Raw genomic sequence first — 18,430 nt, forward strand, 5'->3', positions numbered from 1 at the left:
GCTTGAGGGTCTGTAAAGTCAGTGGTTCTCAACCTGTGGGTTGGGACTCCCAGGGGTTCCCCAAATGATTTTTGGGGGGTCCCCATATGACAGTGAAGTGATAATGTAAGGACTTTTTTTTGCAAGTTCAAATATTATTATTTTGGGGAGTCATGGTCTGAAAATTCAGAACCACTGCTTTAGGGGGGTCTAAATTGAACCAAATGATTTGGTTCCATTTGTATATACTGTCAGGGCTAAGGGGAGACCTTGAGAAATGTAGCCTATAACTTTGAGGACCATTGTGTTGTTGTCTACAATGGTTCTCAAACTTATATTTCAAGGTCTCCCCTTAACAGTAGAGATACACTGAATATCATAGTAATATTATATGTGATTGAAGATGTGCTTGACGGTCTGTAACGTCACCCATACTCTAACCTTTCTGTGAACAGAACAGAACAGGCCCGCCATTTCCCTGAATGCTTCTAGTCCTTTAAACCCAACACACACAGTAGCGGCGACTGGCGATACTCGGCAGCAGAGACACTGGGAGCTAGCGTGTGGAGATCGGGATGAGAGATAGACAGGGACACCGGGGCGAATGAGTCAGCGAGTGGACTTTGATCCACATCTACTGCCACAGCTTGATCAAATCTAATTTAATTAAATCAGAGGCGTACTTTTAATTGACGGAGGAGCAGGCGAGGTGGCGATCAAGGCTACATTACCATTTTTCTTATATCGTTTTTCTTTATTCCGCCCTCCCCTGGTCCTCGTTTTGTATTGCCTATAGGTTTTACTTTTATTATCCACAAAGGTGGGAAGGAAGGGGGCCTGTTTCGGAGGTGTTTTTTTATTTTATTTTAATTCATTTTTTTTTTTCAATTCATTTTGAACAAGTATTGAGGATTTTCCTGATTCTTGGTCGCATCAATAAAGGAAGATGTCGGGGCAAAGCATCACGGACAGGATAACTGCAGCCCAGCACAGTGTGACGGGATCCGCCGTGTCCAAAACAGTATGCAAGGCCACCACTCATGAGATTATGGGGCCGAAAAAGAAACATTTGGATTGTGAGTATCTCTCATAAACAACGCGATGTGTCATCATACAACATACAATGTGTATGTAGTATCCACTGAGTTGTTGCGGTGGTGATGCAAGGCCTCAAAGCCTCAGGATCAGCTATGCTAGCTGGTTCCTGTCAAACAGCCTGTGTAAATCACAGATACCGCCACATACCAACATAAATACGGATAGCATAGCATATAGATATTGGCCTGTAACCTACAAGCATAACAACGGCTTCATATCATTTAGACTACAGTAAATAAGTCTTCATCATCATCAATGGTATAGCCTACTTTAGCTTCATGGTTATTCATTCCGTACAGCTGACTTTATTGTCTTTTTTTTTAATATAGGCTACTATATCTCCTTGGAACTTCTATCATAGGCTGGCTAGTAACTGGAGGATGGTATTTTAGTCAATATGTAAACCAGGGGTCTTCAAGGTTTTTCAGGCCAAGGACCCCTTAGCTGAGAGAGAGATGAAGCAGGGACCCCCACTACTACATATTGTGTTGCAGATTAAACTTTTTCATATCTTTCATAGATATATTATTCATAGACTTGTTTGACAGTGTATGTTGGATTCATGTTAATGTGTATTTTCAGACATTTAACCATGTAAACCCTCGAAACTGCACTAAACCTCTTTGCCAAAAATAGCCGATCTATAAGCTCACAATGAGCTTGTAGATTGGCTATTTTTTTTTGTCAAAGTTCGCCTCAGAATAGGGATGCTAGGGTTCAATCCTATCACATAAAGATTTGGCGGCTCCCCTGTGGTAACTCTTGAGGACCTCCTCCTAGTGGTCCTGGACCCCCTGTTGAAGACCCTGACACGAATAACCCAATTTGGACGCCAAGCAGAGTAGTCAAGTCGCTCCATATATACAGGCCTAGATTTCAAAGTTACTAATTCCATTGCTCAGTTGTGTATACACACGCATCCCATTATACACCTGCAGCCAGTCAGGTGCAGGAGCCATACTGTATGTCAGACACTTGACATCACCAGATACAGATGTGTTTTAAGCATGAATTTAGAACAGTGGTTCTCAAACTTTGACATTTCAAGGACCCCCCCTTAAACCTGACAGTATATAAATGGAGTGGGTCAATTTGGTTCCATTTGTATACTGTCAGAGTTGCAGACTTGTAAAGGTCAATTTAGAACCCCATCAAGGACCTTGAGAGTCCCTGGACCCCACTTTGAGAATCACTGATCTAGAATCATGTAGCCAGGAGATAAAACTATAATAATATTGTTATTGTTCTGTTTGTTTTGAGCAATATTGTGACATTAGGAATAATGTAGAAACTAGAAACAAAGCTCAGATGCTACCTAAAAGGGAAGGACCAAGGTATTTTCGCTTGCAGCCTGTGAAAGGGTTTTCTGTTTTTGCAGCAAGAACCTGTGTGTATTGGCAGAGGACCCTGTCTAGTCTAGCCAGGTGGCTGACAAAAGGATGTCTTCCTCTCTACTCAAGGCAACCAGACTACTATAAATACATTATACCACTTCAAGTTTTAATTAATGTGTCATTATAGTCAGAAAGACTCTTCCTGGTTACTGCACTTAGACATTCAACACTGAATTCCTCACTGCTAAACTCTTTATACTGCTAATGTGATCTCCAACAGTGTAAAATATCTTAAAAAACAATGCATTCAGCTACAGCTTCTAAAATATTAACATATAACATCATAATGATACATTGTCTTGTGGAAGAAACAAGGAATAGGAAGTTCTTCATTGATGGTCACAAGGTGAAAGTTTTGACCTACAGTGGCTAGCCTGTAGTCTCACACCTGTTGGTCATTCACATATTCTAATCTACAGGATGAGTGAGTTGACACTTGGCAAACAGTGTGGAAGTCCATTGGCTGAATCAAACCCAGCCAACCCTCCAGTGTGGCTGAGACTCGCCTGTTCTCAGCCGAGTCTACAAGCCAATTCGACTACTCCTTGTCCACACAGTCTGCAATACGTAAAGGAGGCTTCCTGGCGGCTGGCGTCACTGTCAGAACAGCCTAAAAGCCTAATTTATGTTCAGTTGAAAACGTTTTTTTCACTTTAACACCAAGTGTTGCATAGGTATAGTGCTTATAATATAGTAATATTGCCTTTCACTATACAAATAGAGCATCTTTCAGTAACAGTTGTTCACTCAGACATCACCTGTTCAGTATGCAAATCAGCAACATTTGTGTCACCACCATACTACCTACCATGGATACAAGAAGGATGCAGTTGTGTGTAATTAATAAATGTGAGTTTGCAACTTGCAACCCAGGCTGAAGTGAATATTTAGGAGGCTGCTTACAACATGGCACTGGTTACCCTTCCCCCATGTTTCCCTGCTTCCTCTCATCTCATCTCACTATCTTCTCTTGAGTAATTCAGCCAGCCATGCTAACTGCTGCTTCTCTGGAAGGTTATCCTGTCCTACTTAGAAACCCCCCTCCTTTGAAAACAGTCAAATATAGGGCAGAAAGGCAGGCCAAATTACACTGTCAGTCTGATCACTGCTCTGAATGGCAGGAGCACTTGCACCCATGGCCAGGCTGCTCTGACTGGCATCACTCAACAACACCAGGATGAACATATGCACACATTTGAGTGCCCTCATGCAGCTGTATGAAGAGCTGATACAAAACATGCGTGGGTATTGGGTAATGTTAATGCCCTACCATGAATGTCAGTGTACAGTGTAACAGCCGTGATCTGAAACGGAGACAGACAACTTTACCAAGAAATGTGCTGCTCTGTATCAATTTCCTCCTCTACAGTGGTTTTACATTCTGTTGTTGCTCCAGTCCTGAAATTGCACTGTATATTCTTAATTACATTGCTCTCTTAAACTCTTAGATGATGGTTCTGTGCTCTGTCTTTGTATGCTTTCCATGAGCAGACTTGGATAAGATCTCATACCTTTAACCGGATCTTTTTACTAAAAGGTTTCAGCATGGTGTGTCAGAACAACAAATATATAAAGTTTAGTACAGTGTGGCAAACTGGCTGAAGTGTCCATTAAGGTTTGAGTCATAGCAAAGCATCAGGTAAGCCTGTTCATCATTAAGCTATTTTTGCTAACCTGATGCTGAGGTGCATTGGGAACTGAAAGGTTCTCGCTGATCTAGGCTAGGAAAACAGCCTTAACACAATCATATTGGCGTCATTAAAAAATAACTAAGAATTCCGTCTTTCCCTTAGTGCACATAAGTTATTTTGAAAATTCAGACTGAACATGACCATGATGCAGGCAATTCTTTTTGCTTTATTAATTGCAGTTGAATTAAACAAAAAATATTGCAATGGTCTTTCTTTTCCAATTACTAGAATTTAATGACACATGTTTCCATTTTATTTGATGATGCTAAGCCTAGCATGATTTTTTTTTTTTTTGCTAGGGTCAAAAATATTCTTGCAGATAACAATACCATTGGCTACCACTTACAGTATATCATGTTTGAATGTGTTTAAAATATAACATTTAAAATACTGTAAGTATCCAGCATTCTGGACATCCAATAATGAGAACAGCTGTAGTTAGCTATACAGCCTCTACACCACTCAACGTGGTGTCTGGTTGATTGTTAATAACCATGTTGCAATTAGTGATTAAAATGCTATTTTGAATTCAGTGTGGCAAAGCTAAGCAGTGTGTGCTTACTATAGACTATTTAGCTACTTGTTTATTTAGAGATAATCACAGACCTAGCTCAAGTTACAATACAAAATTAATGAATATTTTACAATATGAATAAAAGTGCAAATTCTTAAGCATATCGTTTTTGAGTCTAATGAGTCTAATGCAAGGCACATCCTATTGTGCGTGTGATCTCTTCTATAAAATGCAATGCAGTTCAGATGAGTTCAGTTATTTTGGCAGTGGTCCAGATTTGTGTAGTGGAGCAGGTGATGATTATGTGCCTAGCTTAAGGGTACATGTGATTGTGAAGTGTCTCCCACAGAGAGATCAGTTGTCATATCTTTGGGTTCATTTAGTGTCAATAGTTGTATGCCCACACAGGGCAGTGTGCCTGCCAGAGCCCTCCTGTTAACTTAAACACATTGTTTTTGACAAGGTAGTGCTAATGCTAAATTGCTGCTAATGTGCTAGTTAAAGCAACCTGTAGGTCGATCTGGTTCAATTCACATATTGTAACACCAACCATTCTGTTTCCTCTCAGATTTAATCCATTGCACCAATGAGATGAACGTGAACATTCCGCAGCTGGCTGACTCACTGTTTGAGAGGACCACCAACACCAGTTGGGTGGTGGTTTTTAAGTCTCTTATCACCACACATCACCTAATGGTCTATGGCAATGAGGTGAGCTGCTCTATTATGGAGTATATGATGAGATTATACACAGTGTACACCATAATCGACTACTTTGACTTTGACGTGTGTGTGTGTGTGTGTGTGTGTGTGTGTGTGTGTGTGTGTGTGTGTGTGTGTGTGTGTGTGTGTGTGCGTGTGTGCGTGCGTGCGTGCGTGCGTGCGTGCGCGACTGACTTGGAATTTAAAAAATAATGATGGCACATTATGAAATGTCTTCTCTTTACTACAGCGTTTTGTCCAGTACTTGGCTTCAAGGAATACGCTATTCAACCTCAGCAACTTTTTAGACAAAAGTGGGTTGCAAGGTAATGATGGTAATGATTTTGGCTAATTTATTCATATTCTAAATTGCATTACATTCCTGAACCTTTTTAAGGTGAACATAATGAAGTCAATTGTTGATGACTATTTCTTTCCTAGGGTATGACATGTCCACATTTATCCGGAGGTATAGTCGATATCTGAATGAGAAAGCTGTTTCATACAGACAGGTTGCCTTTGACTTCACTAAAGTAAAGCGAGGGTAAGGATCTAAACCCTAATGCTGAACATACTGAACTGTAATCATCCAGATTTCGTTTTACATTTTTACTACAGTATCTCTCACTCGTTTCTTTGTGAAGCTAAAACATTATCAGCCCTTGGAAACTGTCTGCTTAGAAAAGGTGGAATATATTTAGAGGTAAAAGGTTAATACAAACAGAAACAATACATACCACTTAGTATGTCATAGTTTCATCTATATTTATTTTAATCATTTCAAGAGCATAATGTGAAAGCAATGAAGGGCAAAGTCTTTCTGTGTCATTATGTTTTCTCTCATTCTTTTTTCTTGTGCTCTGACACCCCATGTGTCCGGACAGGGTGGACGGTGTGATGAGAACCATGAATACAGAAAAGCTTCTGAAGACGATCCCCATTATTCAGAACCAGATGGACGCCCTCCTCGATTTCAATGTGAGTTTAAGGTGATGCCACCCATAGCCATGCTGTTCTTGTCTGGGGTGCGCAGACTGTATTCATTCTGATAAGATGCTTTGATCATAGCATGGTGACCATTTTGCTCTTACTGTACATCATAATTGGTGGTGGTGGTGGTATTAAGTAGATGCCTTAGTCTTAAGAGAGAGCAAAATGGGAACCGTGTGGATAAGATATACGATTTTAGCCATCTTATACGATCATTACATGTCACACTGTGCGACTTGAAAAACGAGAATTGTGATTATACACCTGGTCAGACTTTATAACTTGAATTGACTCCATCTGTTGCATTGTGTGACGGAACTACAACCTGCATCAGCCGACATATACTGAGGCATTGTTTTACATTGAGCAAGAATATCAGTCAAAGAAAGTTCATTGTGCAGAGTACAAAGAGTTATTGCACATTCATTTTCACTGTCATTTAACAGTCTGATAGTGACCTTGATCTGTTACAGTATAACATTCTTGCCAAAATTTCAGACACTGCCCCGCCGTAGCCTATTCCGCTGTGGATCGGCTCGCAGAAGGCTTGACCCTGTCACATTGAATTACAGTTTTTTTTTCACTTTTAAGGGCCGTCCACACCAAGAACGATAACTAAGAAGATAGCTATACATGTATCAAGTGGATGGTGGAGTCATCCACGTTCTTCACCACAGTGGCGAGAACAATATTGTTGGGATCACTTTCAGAGAATTGTAATGAATGATATAAACACTGCCAGCCAATCAAAATCCATCTGAATTTACATGGCATTTTGATCTCACTTCTACAAACTGTTTTACAAACTTACAAACTGTACATGACAAAATTAAACGTGGTCGTGTGCTAGGGCCATCAAAATTTGCCAAAAATTATGTTAAAATATTCCATTCAAAAACATATTTCAAACCATTAAAATATATCGATTATTTTTATTTTTAATATAAGATAATGTATGCAGTAAAACGTCATTTAAAGACTGCAGACTTGTCTTTTTTCTCTCTCTTTCTCTTCGTGTGCCAGCCTTGGTCTGTGCCGATTACCATTATAGTTGTCTTTATAGCTAACATTCTTGGTGTGGATGTCCCTGCCTGATTGCTACAATGTTCGTCTGGGATGACTCATTACACTAACACGGACACTATTGTAGAGTGTGTGGTCACCTTTAGCCAACATACTGTACCTATTGATGGGAAGAGAATGCTGGGCCTTTATGTAAAGTTTTGTGACTGTTTCCTACAGGTCAATGCCAATGAGCTCACTAATGGAGTCATCAATGCTGCCTTCATGCTGCTCTTCAAAGATTCCATCAGGCTCTTTGCTGCCTATAATGAAGGCATTATTAACCTTCTCGGTAAAACTTTTTTATTATTATTTATTTCTTGTGTCAGTAGAATAGTTTTTTCATTGCAGAAGCTAGAATGACAATGACACATTACTTGTAGTAGAGGAATATGTGCATATTTAGAATATGTTTGGAATTAATCTTCCAAGGCTTAGTTTCTCAGTGTCTCAGTTTGGTAAATCGAATATAATCTATTTCAAACCCACATCAGAAAAATACTTCGACATGAAGAAAATCCAGTGTAAAGAGGGACTGGACATCTACAAGAAATTCCTCACGCGAATGACGCGGATCTCAGAATTCCTTAAAGTAGCAGAGGTAATTTGTGTTTATGATTTATGTTGTATCCTCATTATAGGATTAATTTCCGAGGCTGGCGTACGCATTGCTGTACGTACGCACAGTACTGTATGACCAGAGGTACTTATGTTGACTTGGTTTCCATTTTTGCCTTACAGCAGGTGGGGATTGATCGAGGAGACATTCCAGACCTCTCTCAGGTGAGCACTTACACAACAACTGGGATTGAGAAGGATCCCAGCAAGTACACTTACAAGTACACTTTAATTTAAACTCTGATCAAGCACTTGGCACAGAAATCTTTTTCGTTCTTTCTATCTTTCTTTCTTTATAACACTGCCCAGTCCTTTTGCCTTATTTGCCTTTCACGTTGTTCTTCTCTTCTTCAGCTCTAAGTCCTCTGTCTTAAATCAGCTCTGTCACTCTGTCCAACAATATACATAGTACTCCACCCTGCACAAATGTTCTTTAAGATAAGACACTTTGCATGATGTCCTTTTCTAGCGCATGTCCGACAGAGGTCTTCTTTTACTTTGTACAGTAAATAAAGGTGAAATGTTGTAAGTGTGTAATACAGGTAGTGTATGACTATGTTTAAAGTCCAGTTACAGCATATCAGCCCACTGACATGTTGACCAAGAACTGAAGTAACTAGTATTCATTAAGTGCACATATTGTGCTGGGGAAACATACAAATTTGTTTCCCCCAAGGACTGCGGTTAGGATAAATCTATCTCTAACTATCACCACCTTTATATTCTGTATTTTCCCTTATCTTTCCACTTTAGTTCACAGTTTGTGTAAGTACTATCATCTCACTCTACTTCCGTGTCTGTGACTTGCTTTAGTGTTGTCTTTTGCATGCCTCTGCTTCTGACTCCGTCTCCTACATTGTGATGAACAGTTGAAGGAAAAAAAACTCTCTATGGTAAATTATGCTAATGTTGTCACCTGAGGTATACACCAATTTAGCTCATCTAATATGGCTGCCCAATCGTGCTTAGACCTGGTCAGTTCAACACCGTACAGGTGGTTGAAAGTGCCGTGGCGTATCATTTCACTCTGATGTTCTCAGTCATCCAAAGGGCTAGCTTTTCAGTTGGAATGCAGTCATTAATCAGTGGTGGGCAACTTATGATTCAAGGTTTTGCCATCCTATTGGGGACAACAACAAAAAATATTTACCAGATTTTGTTACTCTAGAATTGAATGGAGACTTCCCAATCACAGATATAAATTGGCTGTGTACAAGCTGCCACATTGCTGTCTGCTTTTGTGTGTTATATTATAGAAAGCCTAGTTGCCCTCCACTGTCTTAGATGGTCTCTATGTACATACGTATTTACATTGTTTGTGTATCAACAACGTGCTGATTGTATGTCTTCTATCATTACAGGCTCCCAGTAGCCTTTTAGAAGCTCTGGAACAGCACTTGGCCTCGTTAGAGGGCAAAAAGGTGAAAGATTCCACAGCTGCCAGCAGGTAGGTTCGCCGTTAAATTGTTCTTTGGCATGAATTTCTCTCTAGCAGTCAATAGAGGCGGATGATATTTGATCTCTTGATAATGGTTTGTAACGGTCCATGTACAGTACAGTATTTAGAGTGCATTCCTGTGTGTTTTTACCCTCAGGGCCAGTACTCTTTCTAATGCCGTGTCGTCACTGGCAAGCACAGGAATGTCTTTCACCAAGGTGGATGAGAGGGAGAAACAGGCAGCACTTGAAGAAGAGCAGGCCCGCCTCAAAGCTCTGAAGGTAGCAATGTTCCTTGAAAGAAGTGAAGAAAGAAATGGAATGTGATTTTATTTGTAGCATGTTTTGTTTGAATGGGACTGCTTCCCTGCTTAGGAACAGAGGTTGAAGGAACTCTCCAAGAGGCCTTCTTTCGCTACAACGGATACATCACCAGTGTCCACCACCGGGGGGACTATCAGCACAGCACCTGCCATTGACCTGTTCTCCACACCCAGCTGCTCCAATGGGTACAGTTTGCATCTCTCAGTGCATTTTTATATTGTGACGTTCTGTTCCTGTTTTACTATGTTTGCCATCATCATTGTATAGGATATTGTTGTTTTTAAATGGCACCACTAAAGCGCTGTTCACACAAAGCACGAGAACAATAATTATTAACATGTTTTAAAAATCGTTCTAACTGAAGTGGATGATTGAGTCCACACCACAACTATAACAATGCCAGTTGTAAATGATATTGTTTGGATCACTTCGTAGGGACGATAGAAACATTGACAGCCAAATCAAAATCCATCAGAAGAACATTTGGGATGCAATCGGTCTCAATCACGATCAGAACGTTTTGTTGTTAACGGAGATGAGTAGACTATTATGAATATTAAACGTTATCAGGTTGGCTAGCTTGCATTACCTCAGGTACAACTATTTTGCCTCCTTATAATTCATAATCTGAATCAAATTATCCATGTATCCTATTGCATACATACCACACCACTCTCTCTGCTCTCTCTCCCTGTGTGGGTTCTGCCTCTGAAACAGCTGGACTGCGCAGTGCGTTCACTAGTGTGGATGCTACATAATTGTCGTTATAGTTATCGTGCTTGGTGTGAACGGCCCTTATTGGGGATGTCTGCTTTTCTCTGTGCAGTGCTCTGAAGATGGAGAGTGACCTGTTTGACCTGCAGCCATCCTTCCAGCCTTCTATTCAGCCTGGCTCTACTGGGCTTCCAGTGGCAACAGCCTGGGCAGGTAAGGAGCCTCCTCGTGGCCACAGAGAATGGTTTGGCTGTGGACTTTTGGCTGTGGACCAGCAATGAGAGACCTCTATCCATAGGACTGTCAGCCGCAGCGAGAGGACCCTGTCTGCGTTTCACTGTTTTCTTCAATTAGAAGTAAATATATATAGTATACATTTCCATGATCTTAGGAACCAAATTATGGCAAAACATTTATGTAAAATTTCATAATTTTAAGAGGAAAATGCATTTTAGTACTAGGGCTAGTAAATGGTAAATAATATGCAGAACATTTGAGTTGAAAAGTATGTTCTATGTCTATTTCATATCATACTTAATGTATACATTAATGTTAATATAATGCATTTGAAACAAATTTACAGTCAGTAAGTTGTCATTAATAATGCTCGTTAGTTGCCTTCCTGACAACTAGCTAGCCAATTACGCTAAGAGCGCCCCTTCCGACTGTCTAGACTAAAACCTATCCAATCTAAATTAAAAACCCACTCAATGCAATGATACATGATCTTATTCAACCACTATGATTATGAAAATATATATAATTACATAGATGATTTGCCATTATTTCCTACCTAAGATTGCAGAAATATAGTTTTTGGAAGAAAATACTGAAATATGGCTCTCTAGTCACTGCTCTAAGGCCACAGCCAACCACAGCTGACCACCAGGGCCTCTGAATGTAGTCCATGTCACAGGATGTTCACAACCTGTTCTGCATGCTCTCCCTCTCTTGTCGTCATCTAACTATGACGTTCACTTGTTCTTCTACCATGTTCTTTTCTTTCCTTCTGCCTGCCTAGATCCTTTCACCTCTACTGAAGCTGGAGATGATTCCATGCCAAACCTTAACCCTTTCCTCTCAAAACTTGTTGTCGATGCCGCTCACTTACCCGTCGTGTCTTCAGACGGTGTTAGCTTTTCCTCTAGGACATCTGGTCATGAAATGTTTGGTGGTAATGACTCATTTTGTTTCTCCTCTCTCTCTCTCTCTCTCTCTCTCTCTCTTTCTCTCTCTCTCTCTCTCTCTCGTCACTCATTTATAACAACACTTATAAGCATGTGTCTGTCTTGCCTGCTTAGTTAATTGTTTAATTTCAGTGTAACTAGGTGGTGTTAGCAGAAGCTTAAGCCGTGTCTTATTCGTCTACCTTTCATTGTCGATCTCTATATTATACACCATTTCTGTAATTCATTAACTTGAAATGATTCAAATGTTTTAGCCCCAAAACAACCCCCCCAATCCCCAATATAGAAGCCAGACTACCCTTTCCCTTATGCAGAAGCTATACACTCATCCGCGTTAAAGTTGTATCTCCTGGCTCTTGTCTTTCTTCTTATTATGCTAATAATATGGTGCTGTGTTGCTTAGAAAGGTTATGTAGAGGTATAAGTTTAAATCTGTTTTTCCTTTCACCAATGCTATGTTTGATCCTCCAGATCGTTACAATCCATTTATTGACCCAAACTCATCTGTTTCAACCAATTACAAACGCACAGTGCGGATAGAGCACTCCATCTCAGGTACTTGGATGGTGCACCATCTCAGCCTATGTTTCCTGAACCCCCCTGGCAAACATAGACACCCGATCCTATGCAATATCAATGGGTCATACAGTTAGTGGGGTGTATAGTTACTATACAGTTGTATAGTTGTATAGGGTACAAAATGTTGATATATGTCTATCCTTCCTGATCTCCATTCTATATGGTCATTACAATCCTATTTTACAATATTTTCCTTAAAATTATGTTTTATGCAGTTAGTTCATGGAATTGTTTGTTAGACGTTTTCTTCCTGTTTCATTGTTACTATTTCTGTCTTTCACGCTTGTCTCTGGCCTTGCATTGACATTTGGCCTTGCCTTTGGTCTGTTTCTCTCTCTGTCTTCCTCTTCCTGCTTCCTGTGGCGTGTCAGACTCCTTCTGTGGTCCAGTGTCCATTGCCCAGCATCTCCCACACCAGGCTCCCTATCCTACTGAACCCTCTGTAGCAGGTCTATTCAGAGGTAGAGTACTTAAGGCTCCCTCTAGTGTACACATGCAGTACTACATTGCAACTACCACAGTTCTATATTTATATACTGTGGTATGCAGTGCTTAATTATATATATATATATTTAATTGAATGGTGACAAAAAGGCATTTTTTTTTACAACAATGGAGTCCTATGACTTATGGATATGAGGTATATCTGGTTGTTGGCTAGATGGATCATACTTGTTAGTAGGAGGAATGCATTGTAGGTTTTGATCTTTTCATAGGCTATTTTGACAATAACAGCGAAATAAAATCGAATTATTGTAGCCTTGTCCTTTAACCAGATGAACCCTAGCGCCACTAGTCTGAGGCAAACATTCGCAATAAGGGCAGGTCTACAAGCTCAGAACGCGTTGCGTTGTGTTGTGGGCATGTAGATAAGCTATTTTCGGCAACGAGATTTGTATATAGTGTATAGGGTTTAAGTGGTTAAAATGGGTTGTTTCAGAGACCTGATAGGTAGTAATCTGGTGTGCCATAGGCACTGTGCTGTCTCATCTAGCAGGCTAACACTGAATCCAAAGACAAACCGTACATTTATCTTGAGTAATTTTGCCTCCTGCATCTCTGCAGCTGCACCTGTTTTGAACTGTCTGCTCTCTGATCTCTTTCAAAAGGATACTCAACAGGACAGGCTCCTCCACAGCAGACAGCAGGAGGACTCCAAGTGGACTTTGAGTCCGTATTTGGAACCAAAGCCACGGGCAGTAACAGCCTCAATTCAGATGGTGAGAAGGTCAAGCAGTATTTCATTTGTCACCGTTTTTAAGATGACTTTTTCAATTAAACATAAGTAATTTTTTATATAATCTTTCACTGGTATATTTTTCTCAGTAATCATACCTGAAATGTACTAGGAATGTATTTATTTATTTATGTCTTTTCAAGTTAATCCATAGCGATTCTGGCAACGTTGTTGTTGCTTTCCAAAATATCCTCAGCACTAGGACCCTGCAGTATTAGTTTTGGAGCAGTACTTCTGTATTTTGTACTTCTGTGTATTGTAACGGAATTCTGGGAATCGCTGGGAATTCTAACGGGCGATAAACAGACGCTGTAACGACAACAGAGCTACCAAGGGTGTCCCTAAAAAGTCTACTAAAATGAATGTTACACAATATGACTTTATTGTTAACTCATTTACTGCCAGCCTTATTTCTGGCTGTGTTTTCCCACTGCCAGCAATTTAGTATTTTTTTTTACTTTCAACAGGTCACAAAAAAATTATATTCATTATGATCGCAAGTCCAATCGTTTGTAAACACAGAGGCTATACGTGCACACCGCCCAGATAACAAACATTCCGATCGGCTCGGAGTCTTTCCTGCAGCCCTGTGTAAACACACCATGTATCGTCACGTGAACGGACGGTTCACTTACTATTTCAGCTCGCCACAGACCTTGCTACATCCCTTATGATCGCGTGTCCAACTGTTTGTAGACACACGGGGTAGGTGTGTGAGTGTCCCAGAGAACACATTTTCAATGGGTGACATTCCATTTTCCATTAGTAGCAGTTTCTAAACAGCGCGTCTGAAGTACCACGGCGGAGAAAAACAAAGCCAAGATAATGGTGTTTAAGGGGAAGATTTAAACAGGGGACAGACGGAAACGGAAATCTTCGATTGACGTCATTTGCGTATCCGGGTGTGTTACAATGAAATGTATCACTTCGAGAGATGAAGGGCGGTGAGATCTTTATAAAATCAACGTTTTTTCAAAATGACGTTTTTTACGTTCTTGGCAGAATTGGTAATTGGAAATAATTACGTTTTTTAAGTTCTTGGCAGTGAATGAGTTAACCACATTAATCCTGGCATCCCTATTTTTGGAATGTCAAATTTCTATTTTATTTTATTTATTTATTTATTTTAAACAGGGCTTAAGTGATTAACCTAGGGCTGAATTCAGTTTTTATATGTATTTTATTTTATCTGTCTTGTTAGATATTCTAAAACCCACAATGGCTGGCTGTAACCTGGGGATGGCCTCTCATCTGCAGCCAGAGAAGCTAGTGTCAGATGACCTTGACTCCTCCCTGGCTAACCTAGTGGGCAGTGAGTATCATGCTGTGTTATCATGCCATGCAACTATGTTTGAAGATAAAGTTGTTTTTCGGGGGGAAATACTGTCAAAGCAGGCAGCATATCGTCGCTGTCGGGTGGAAACCTTGTATGTCCAAAACAGTTCCTTTTCTGGAATTGGAAAAATGTACCTCTGTTTCCAATGGATCCAATGTAGTTATTATTTAGTCACAAGCTCTTGTTAATACTTTTCATTTATTCGTTAAATATTTATAAAACCCACGAATAGACTTATCCCTTTAAACCGGGCGTCTCTTTTTTGGGCATGTCATTATAGGCGAAAAGTTTCAAACATTTTCAAAATCCGTTCAAAAATTGTAAATCGCAACAAATGACAAATTATAAAATACCACCTTCATTTACAAGATAAAAAAAAATGACAGAAATCCAAGCTGTCTGTCCGACAGCGACAATATGTTCATATAAACGTAACACCATATTTTACCTTAGCTAAATTGCAATAATTGTATCTGAATTCATTCTTTTATTCTTTTTTTTTTTTTTAGATCTAGGCATTGGCAATGGCACATCAAAAAAGTAAGTGAGTGGTGGACACAGGCTTTTCATTGCCTTGCACTGTGCTTGGTGTTCAGAAGCAGTTAGAAGCAGGTACTAATATGAACTGTTTTAAATGATAGTGACATCCACTGGAGTCAGCCCGGGGAGAAGAGGATGACTGGGGGAACCAACTGGCAGCCCAAGGCAGGTCCTTCCACAACCTGGACACCTGTTTCCATGGTGATACACACAAGCCTTGTACCTCAATGATCATGCTGTCTTCCTGTGAAAGAACAATACCCTCATCATAATTTTCCCAATTCATTTCTTTTACTTTGATCCTTTACTTGTGAATGTTTTTGTTCTAAACAACATTGTACTGTTATATATTCATAATAGTCTATTTGTGTTGTCCTAGCCGTCTTCAGTAATGACGTTTCCTGCTACCACGCCAACGGGCATGATGGGATACGGCATGGTCAGTAGTATGACGGCCATATGTCTGTATGCTCTGGCACTATCGTCATGGTTACTTGCTACTACTACTACCGCTTACTGACTTAAAGCCACAAATTCAACATTTTACAGAAAGATGTATCACTTAAATTAAATTAATAAATCAATCCTCTTACTTTCTTTTCCAGCCTCCACAGATGGGCTCCATGGGGCTGATGAACCCACCCAGTATGATGTACAACCAGCCAGTAATGAGGCCACCCAACCCATTTGGCTCTGTGTCCAGTGCTCAGGTGAGTGTCAGGCACCACCATGTTTAGGTGTGTGATAATGACAATATTTATTTATCAGTGCTTTGTCGCAGTGAGAGGTTACAGTATTTGTATCCATTACATTGTGTCATATAGTTGGGCATTTTTAAGCCCTGTTTTGAGTGTGGATATACTCCCCCAGTGATGACGACAGGATTACCCTTACCTCTCTGCAGAAGACAGTTTAAATCTGTCAGTCAACACCTTTCCTTATGATTCCCTATCTACTCCACACAACTCCTTTGTTTTTAACCTATCATTTGTTTATTATTCTATTTCCCAAACTAATCTCCTCACTTCTTAACTCTTTTGTAAAGACTCTCTCTCTGACTTATCCTCCAACCCTCCTACTTCCTATGTCCCTGAAATAGCCCTCTGCAGCCTCTAGTCCTTCCAGCCAGAGTCCTCTCCGAGCCCCTGGACAGGACCCATTTGCACAGCTCTCTCTCAAGGATTTCTTGTAGAGCATCTCTTTAGGTACAGCATGTTCTTTGCTTGCAGATGCACCTGCATGCACCGCAAGGGCACAATGCTAAAACCCCTCCCCTTTTCTGCTTTTCATTTTTATCTTCTTTTTTTCCTTTTGTCCTCTTCATGTGATAAAATGATACCTTTGTATTGTTTCAGTTTTTCTGTCTATGCTATTACTTTGCATTATGTTGCAATCGAAATTGTCTGAACTTGGTGGTTAACATTGAAGACACTGTATTCGTATCTCCATATAGATGCAACATTTTTCATAGTTTTTTCACATACTGCAAAAACCATGGGGCGATATTCCTCACTCATTCAGCCAGCTGGCAGCTATAGCTGCTCTTCGGGATGTTGGATTTTCTCTCTTAAAAAAATGAATAAATAATAGATCATTATCAGTGCTTGCTGTTTGCCATTGCAATTTTCGCTCATTTGAATGTAACAGTTAAGCTTGGTCTGATCATATGTTGCCTGTTGCCTCCTTACAGATGCAGTTCATGTAAAATGAAGGAGGTGTCTCAGAAGATGAAGCACTTAGCAACAAAGAGTTGTCCTCGTTGCAGTCTTAACTCTTCAGAGAAATGCTCTCACACACGCACACGCACACACGCACACACGCACGCATACTGTACACACACACACACACACACACACACACACACACACACACACACACACACACACACACACCAAATACAAACATGTCAAGAACATTATGGTGCAATGACTGTCAGAAACCATGGTAACCATGTCCAAATGACGTTTGGAAGATAACTCACACCCATTATTCTGTAATTTGTCCAAGACGTTGAGTGATGCTGCTGTCTAACCCCCAAACCACCCCTATAAGGATTCCTCATCCATTTTACAGTATAATCTGTAAAGTTAGTTATGGGTGCTGAGGAACTTTGATATTATGTATTTGGAAATACTGTGGTTGGATGTAACGGCTTGATGTTCTCCTGGGAGGGGAGGGGGAATCAGGGGGTGGGGGATGAGAGTCCTTCCCTTTCTTAACCCCATCATCGGTCATCCATTTCCTACGGTTATTTAACTGTCACTAAGTAGTGATGCTAATGACGTTTACACCTGTTTTAGTTTTTGTCTTTTTTACCGTGTTTACAGTAGACATTCCTTGTGTGTTTGTATTTATTTATGATTATTGGTTTAAGGTTGGGGAGGGGCTTATTGTAAAATCTACAGTACATTGAACACCTGTGGGAGTGCTTCAGCGTTAAACATGGATCTCAGACTGTATTATTGAGAGGTAGAGTTTAAAAAAATAGCTATTATATTAAAAAAATTACACCTATAAGCGGAATGATAGAGCACTAAATATTCTCCCAAGTTTTGTGTTAAGAACAATTTTTACTAGATGAAAAATTTCACAAACTCCATTTTACTTAAAGTGCAGGGGTTAGAGTATGAGTCAGTTATCTACAGTATATAATCAATTCTGTGCCTAGGGTTTTTGCAATGGAACAATTTTCTGTCTAGTTGGAAAAGAACACGTCATCCACGATTCTGAAGCATCACACTGGGGGTGGGCTCCATTTTGCTTTAAGCTTGGCATGCCATTGACTCACTGACCGTATTCATGGCTGCCTTTACTCTGAATGTGAACGAGTTGTCTTCATGTTGCACACATCTTTCTACATTAGCTGTCCCTCCTCAGCTCCTCACAGGAGTGGAATGAGAGGACAGTAAGGAGTCTGTTTGTTGGCTGTTTCTGAGGGAGAAAAGTCACAGTTTAGATGTAAATTAATTGTATAAAGATCCAGTGGAACAGAGTGGAGTGGAGCACTGTTGAGCGGTGCTCTTATGTA

At 40.2% G+C, this 18,430-nt stretch overlaps 1 protein-coding gene across 11 annotated transcripts; it reads left to right on the forward strand.

Annotated features, from left to right (window-relative positions):
- The first annotated feature begins 478 nt into the window (after positions 1-478).
- Positions 479-17,286, forward strand: picalmb (phosphatidylinositol binding clathrin assembly protein b). Of its 11 annotated transcripts, XM_084063667.1 has the most exons (23): positions 479-1,055; positions 5,245-5,387; positions 5,629-5,704; positions 5,820-5,922; positions 6,263-6,356; positions 7,611-7,722; positions 7,925-8,031; positions 8,172-8,213; positions 9,410-9,495; positions 9,644-9,767; positions 9,861-9,994; positions 10,636-10,736; positions 11,545-11,697; positions 12,182-12,265; positions 12,661-12,750; positions 13,399-13,509; positions 14,728-14,838; positions 15,372-15,402; positions 15,504-15,603; positions 15,782-15,841; positions 16,008-16,112; positions 16,502-16,607; positions 17,093-17,286. In XM_084063667.1, the coding sequence occupies exons 1-22, from the start codon at positions 926-928 to the stop codon at positions 16,592-16,594; spliced, it is 2,190 nt and encodes a 729-aa protein (XP_083919793.1). In that variant the 5' UTR covers positions 479-925; the 3' UTR covers positions 16,595-16,607; positions 17,093-17,286. The 11 variants fall into 11 exon arrangements, with proteins under 11 accessions (XP_083919793.1, XP_083919794.1, XP_083919791.1 ...); XM_084063668.1 differs by lacking the exon at positions 12,182-12,265 and having other exon boundaries at positions 5,629-5,713; XM_084063665.1 differs by lacking the exon at positions 12,182-12,265 and having other exon boundaries at positions 5,629-5,713; positions 16,512-16,607.
- Positions 17,287-18,430: the final 1,144 nt, after the last annotated feature.

Source organism: Gymnoscopelus microlampas (assembly GCF_963454915.1).
Source record: "Gymnoscopelus microlampas genome assembly, chromosome: 8".
In the NCBI taxonomy this organism is placed as follows: domain Eukaryota; kingdom Metazoa; phylum Chordata; class Actinopteri; order Myctophiformes; family Myctophidae; genus Gymnoscopelus; species Gymnoscopelus microlampas.

Excerpts from the sequence above, each read along its gene's own strand:
- picalmb (XM_084063667.1), top strand. The coding sequence starts at position 926 with ATGTCGGGGCAAAGCATCACGGACAGGATAACTGCAGCCCAGCACAGT. Across the intron at positions 6,357-7,610 it reads ACGCCCTCCTCGATTTCAAT|GTCAATGCCAATGAGCTCAC; the intron begins GTGAGTTTAAGG and ends TGTTTCCTACAG. Across the intron at positions 13,510-14,727 it reads TAACAGCCTCAATTCAGATG|ATATTCTAAAACCCACAATG; the intron begins GTGAGAAGGTCA and ends CTGTCTTGTTAG.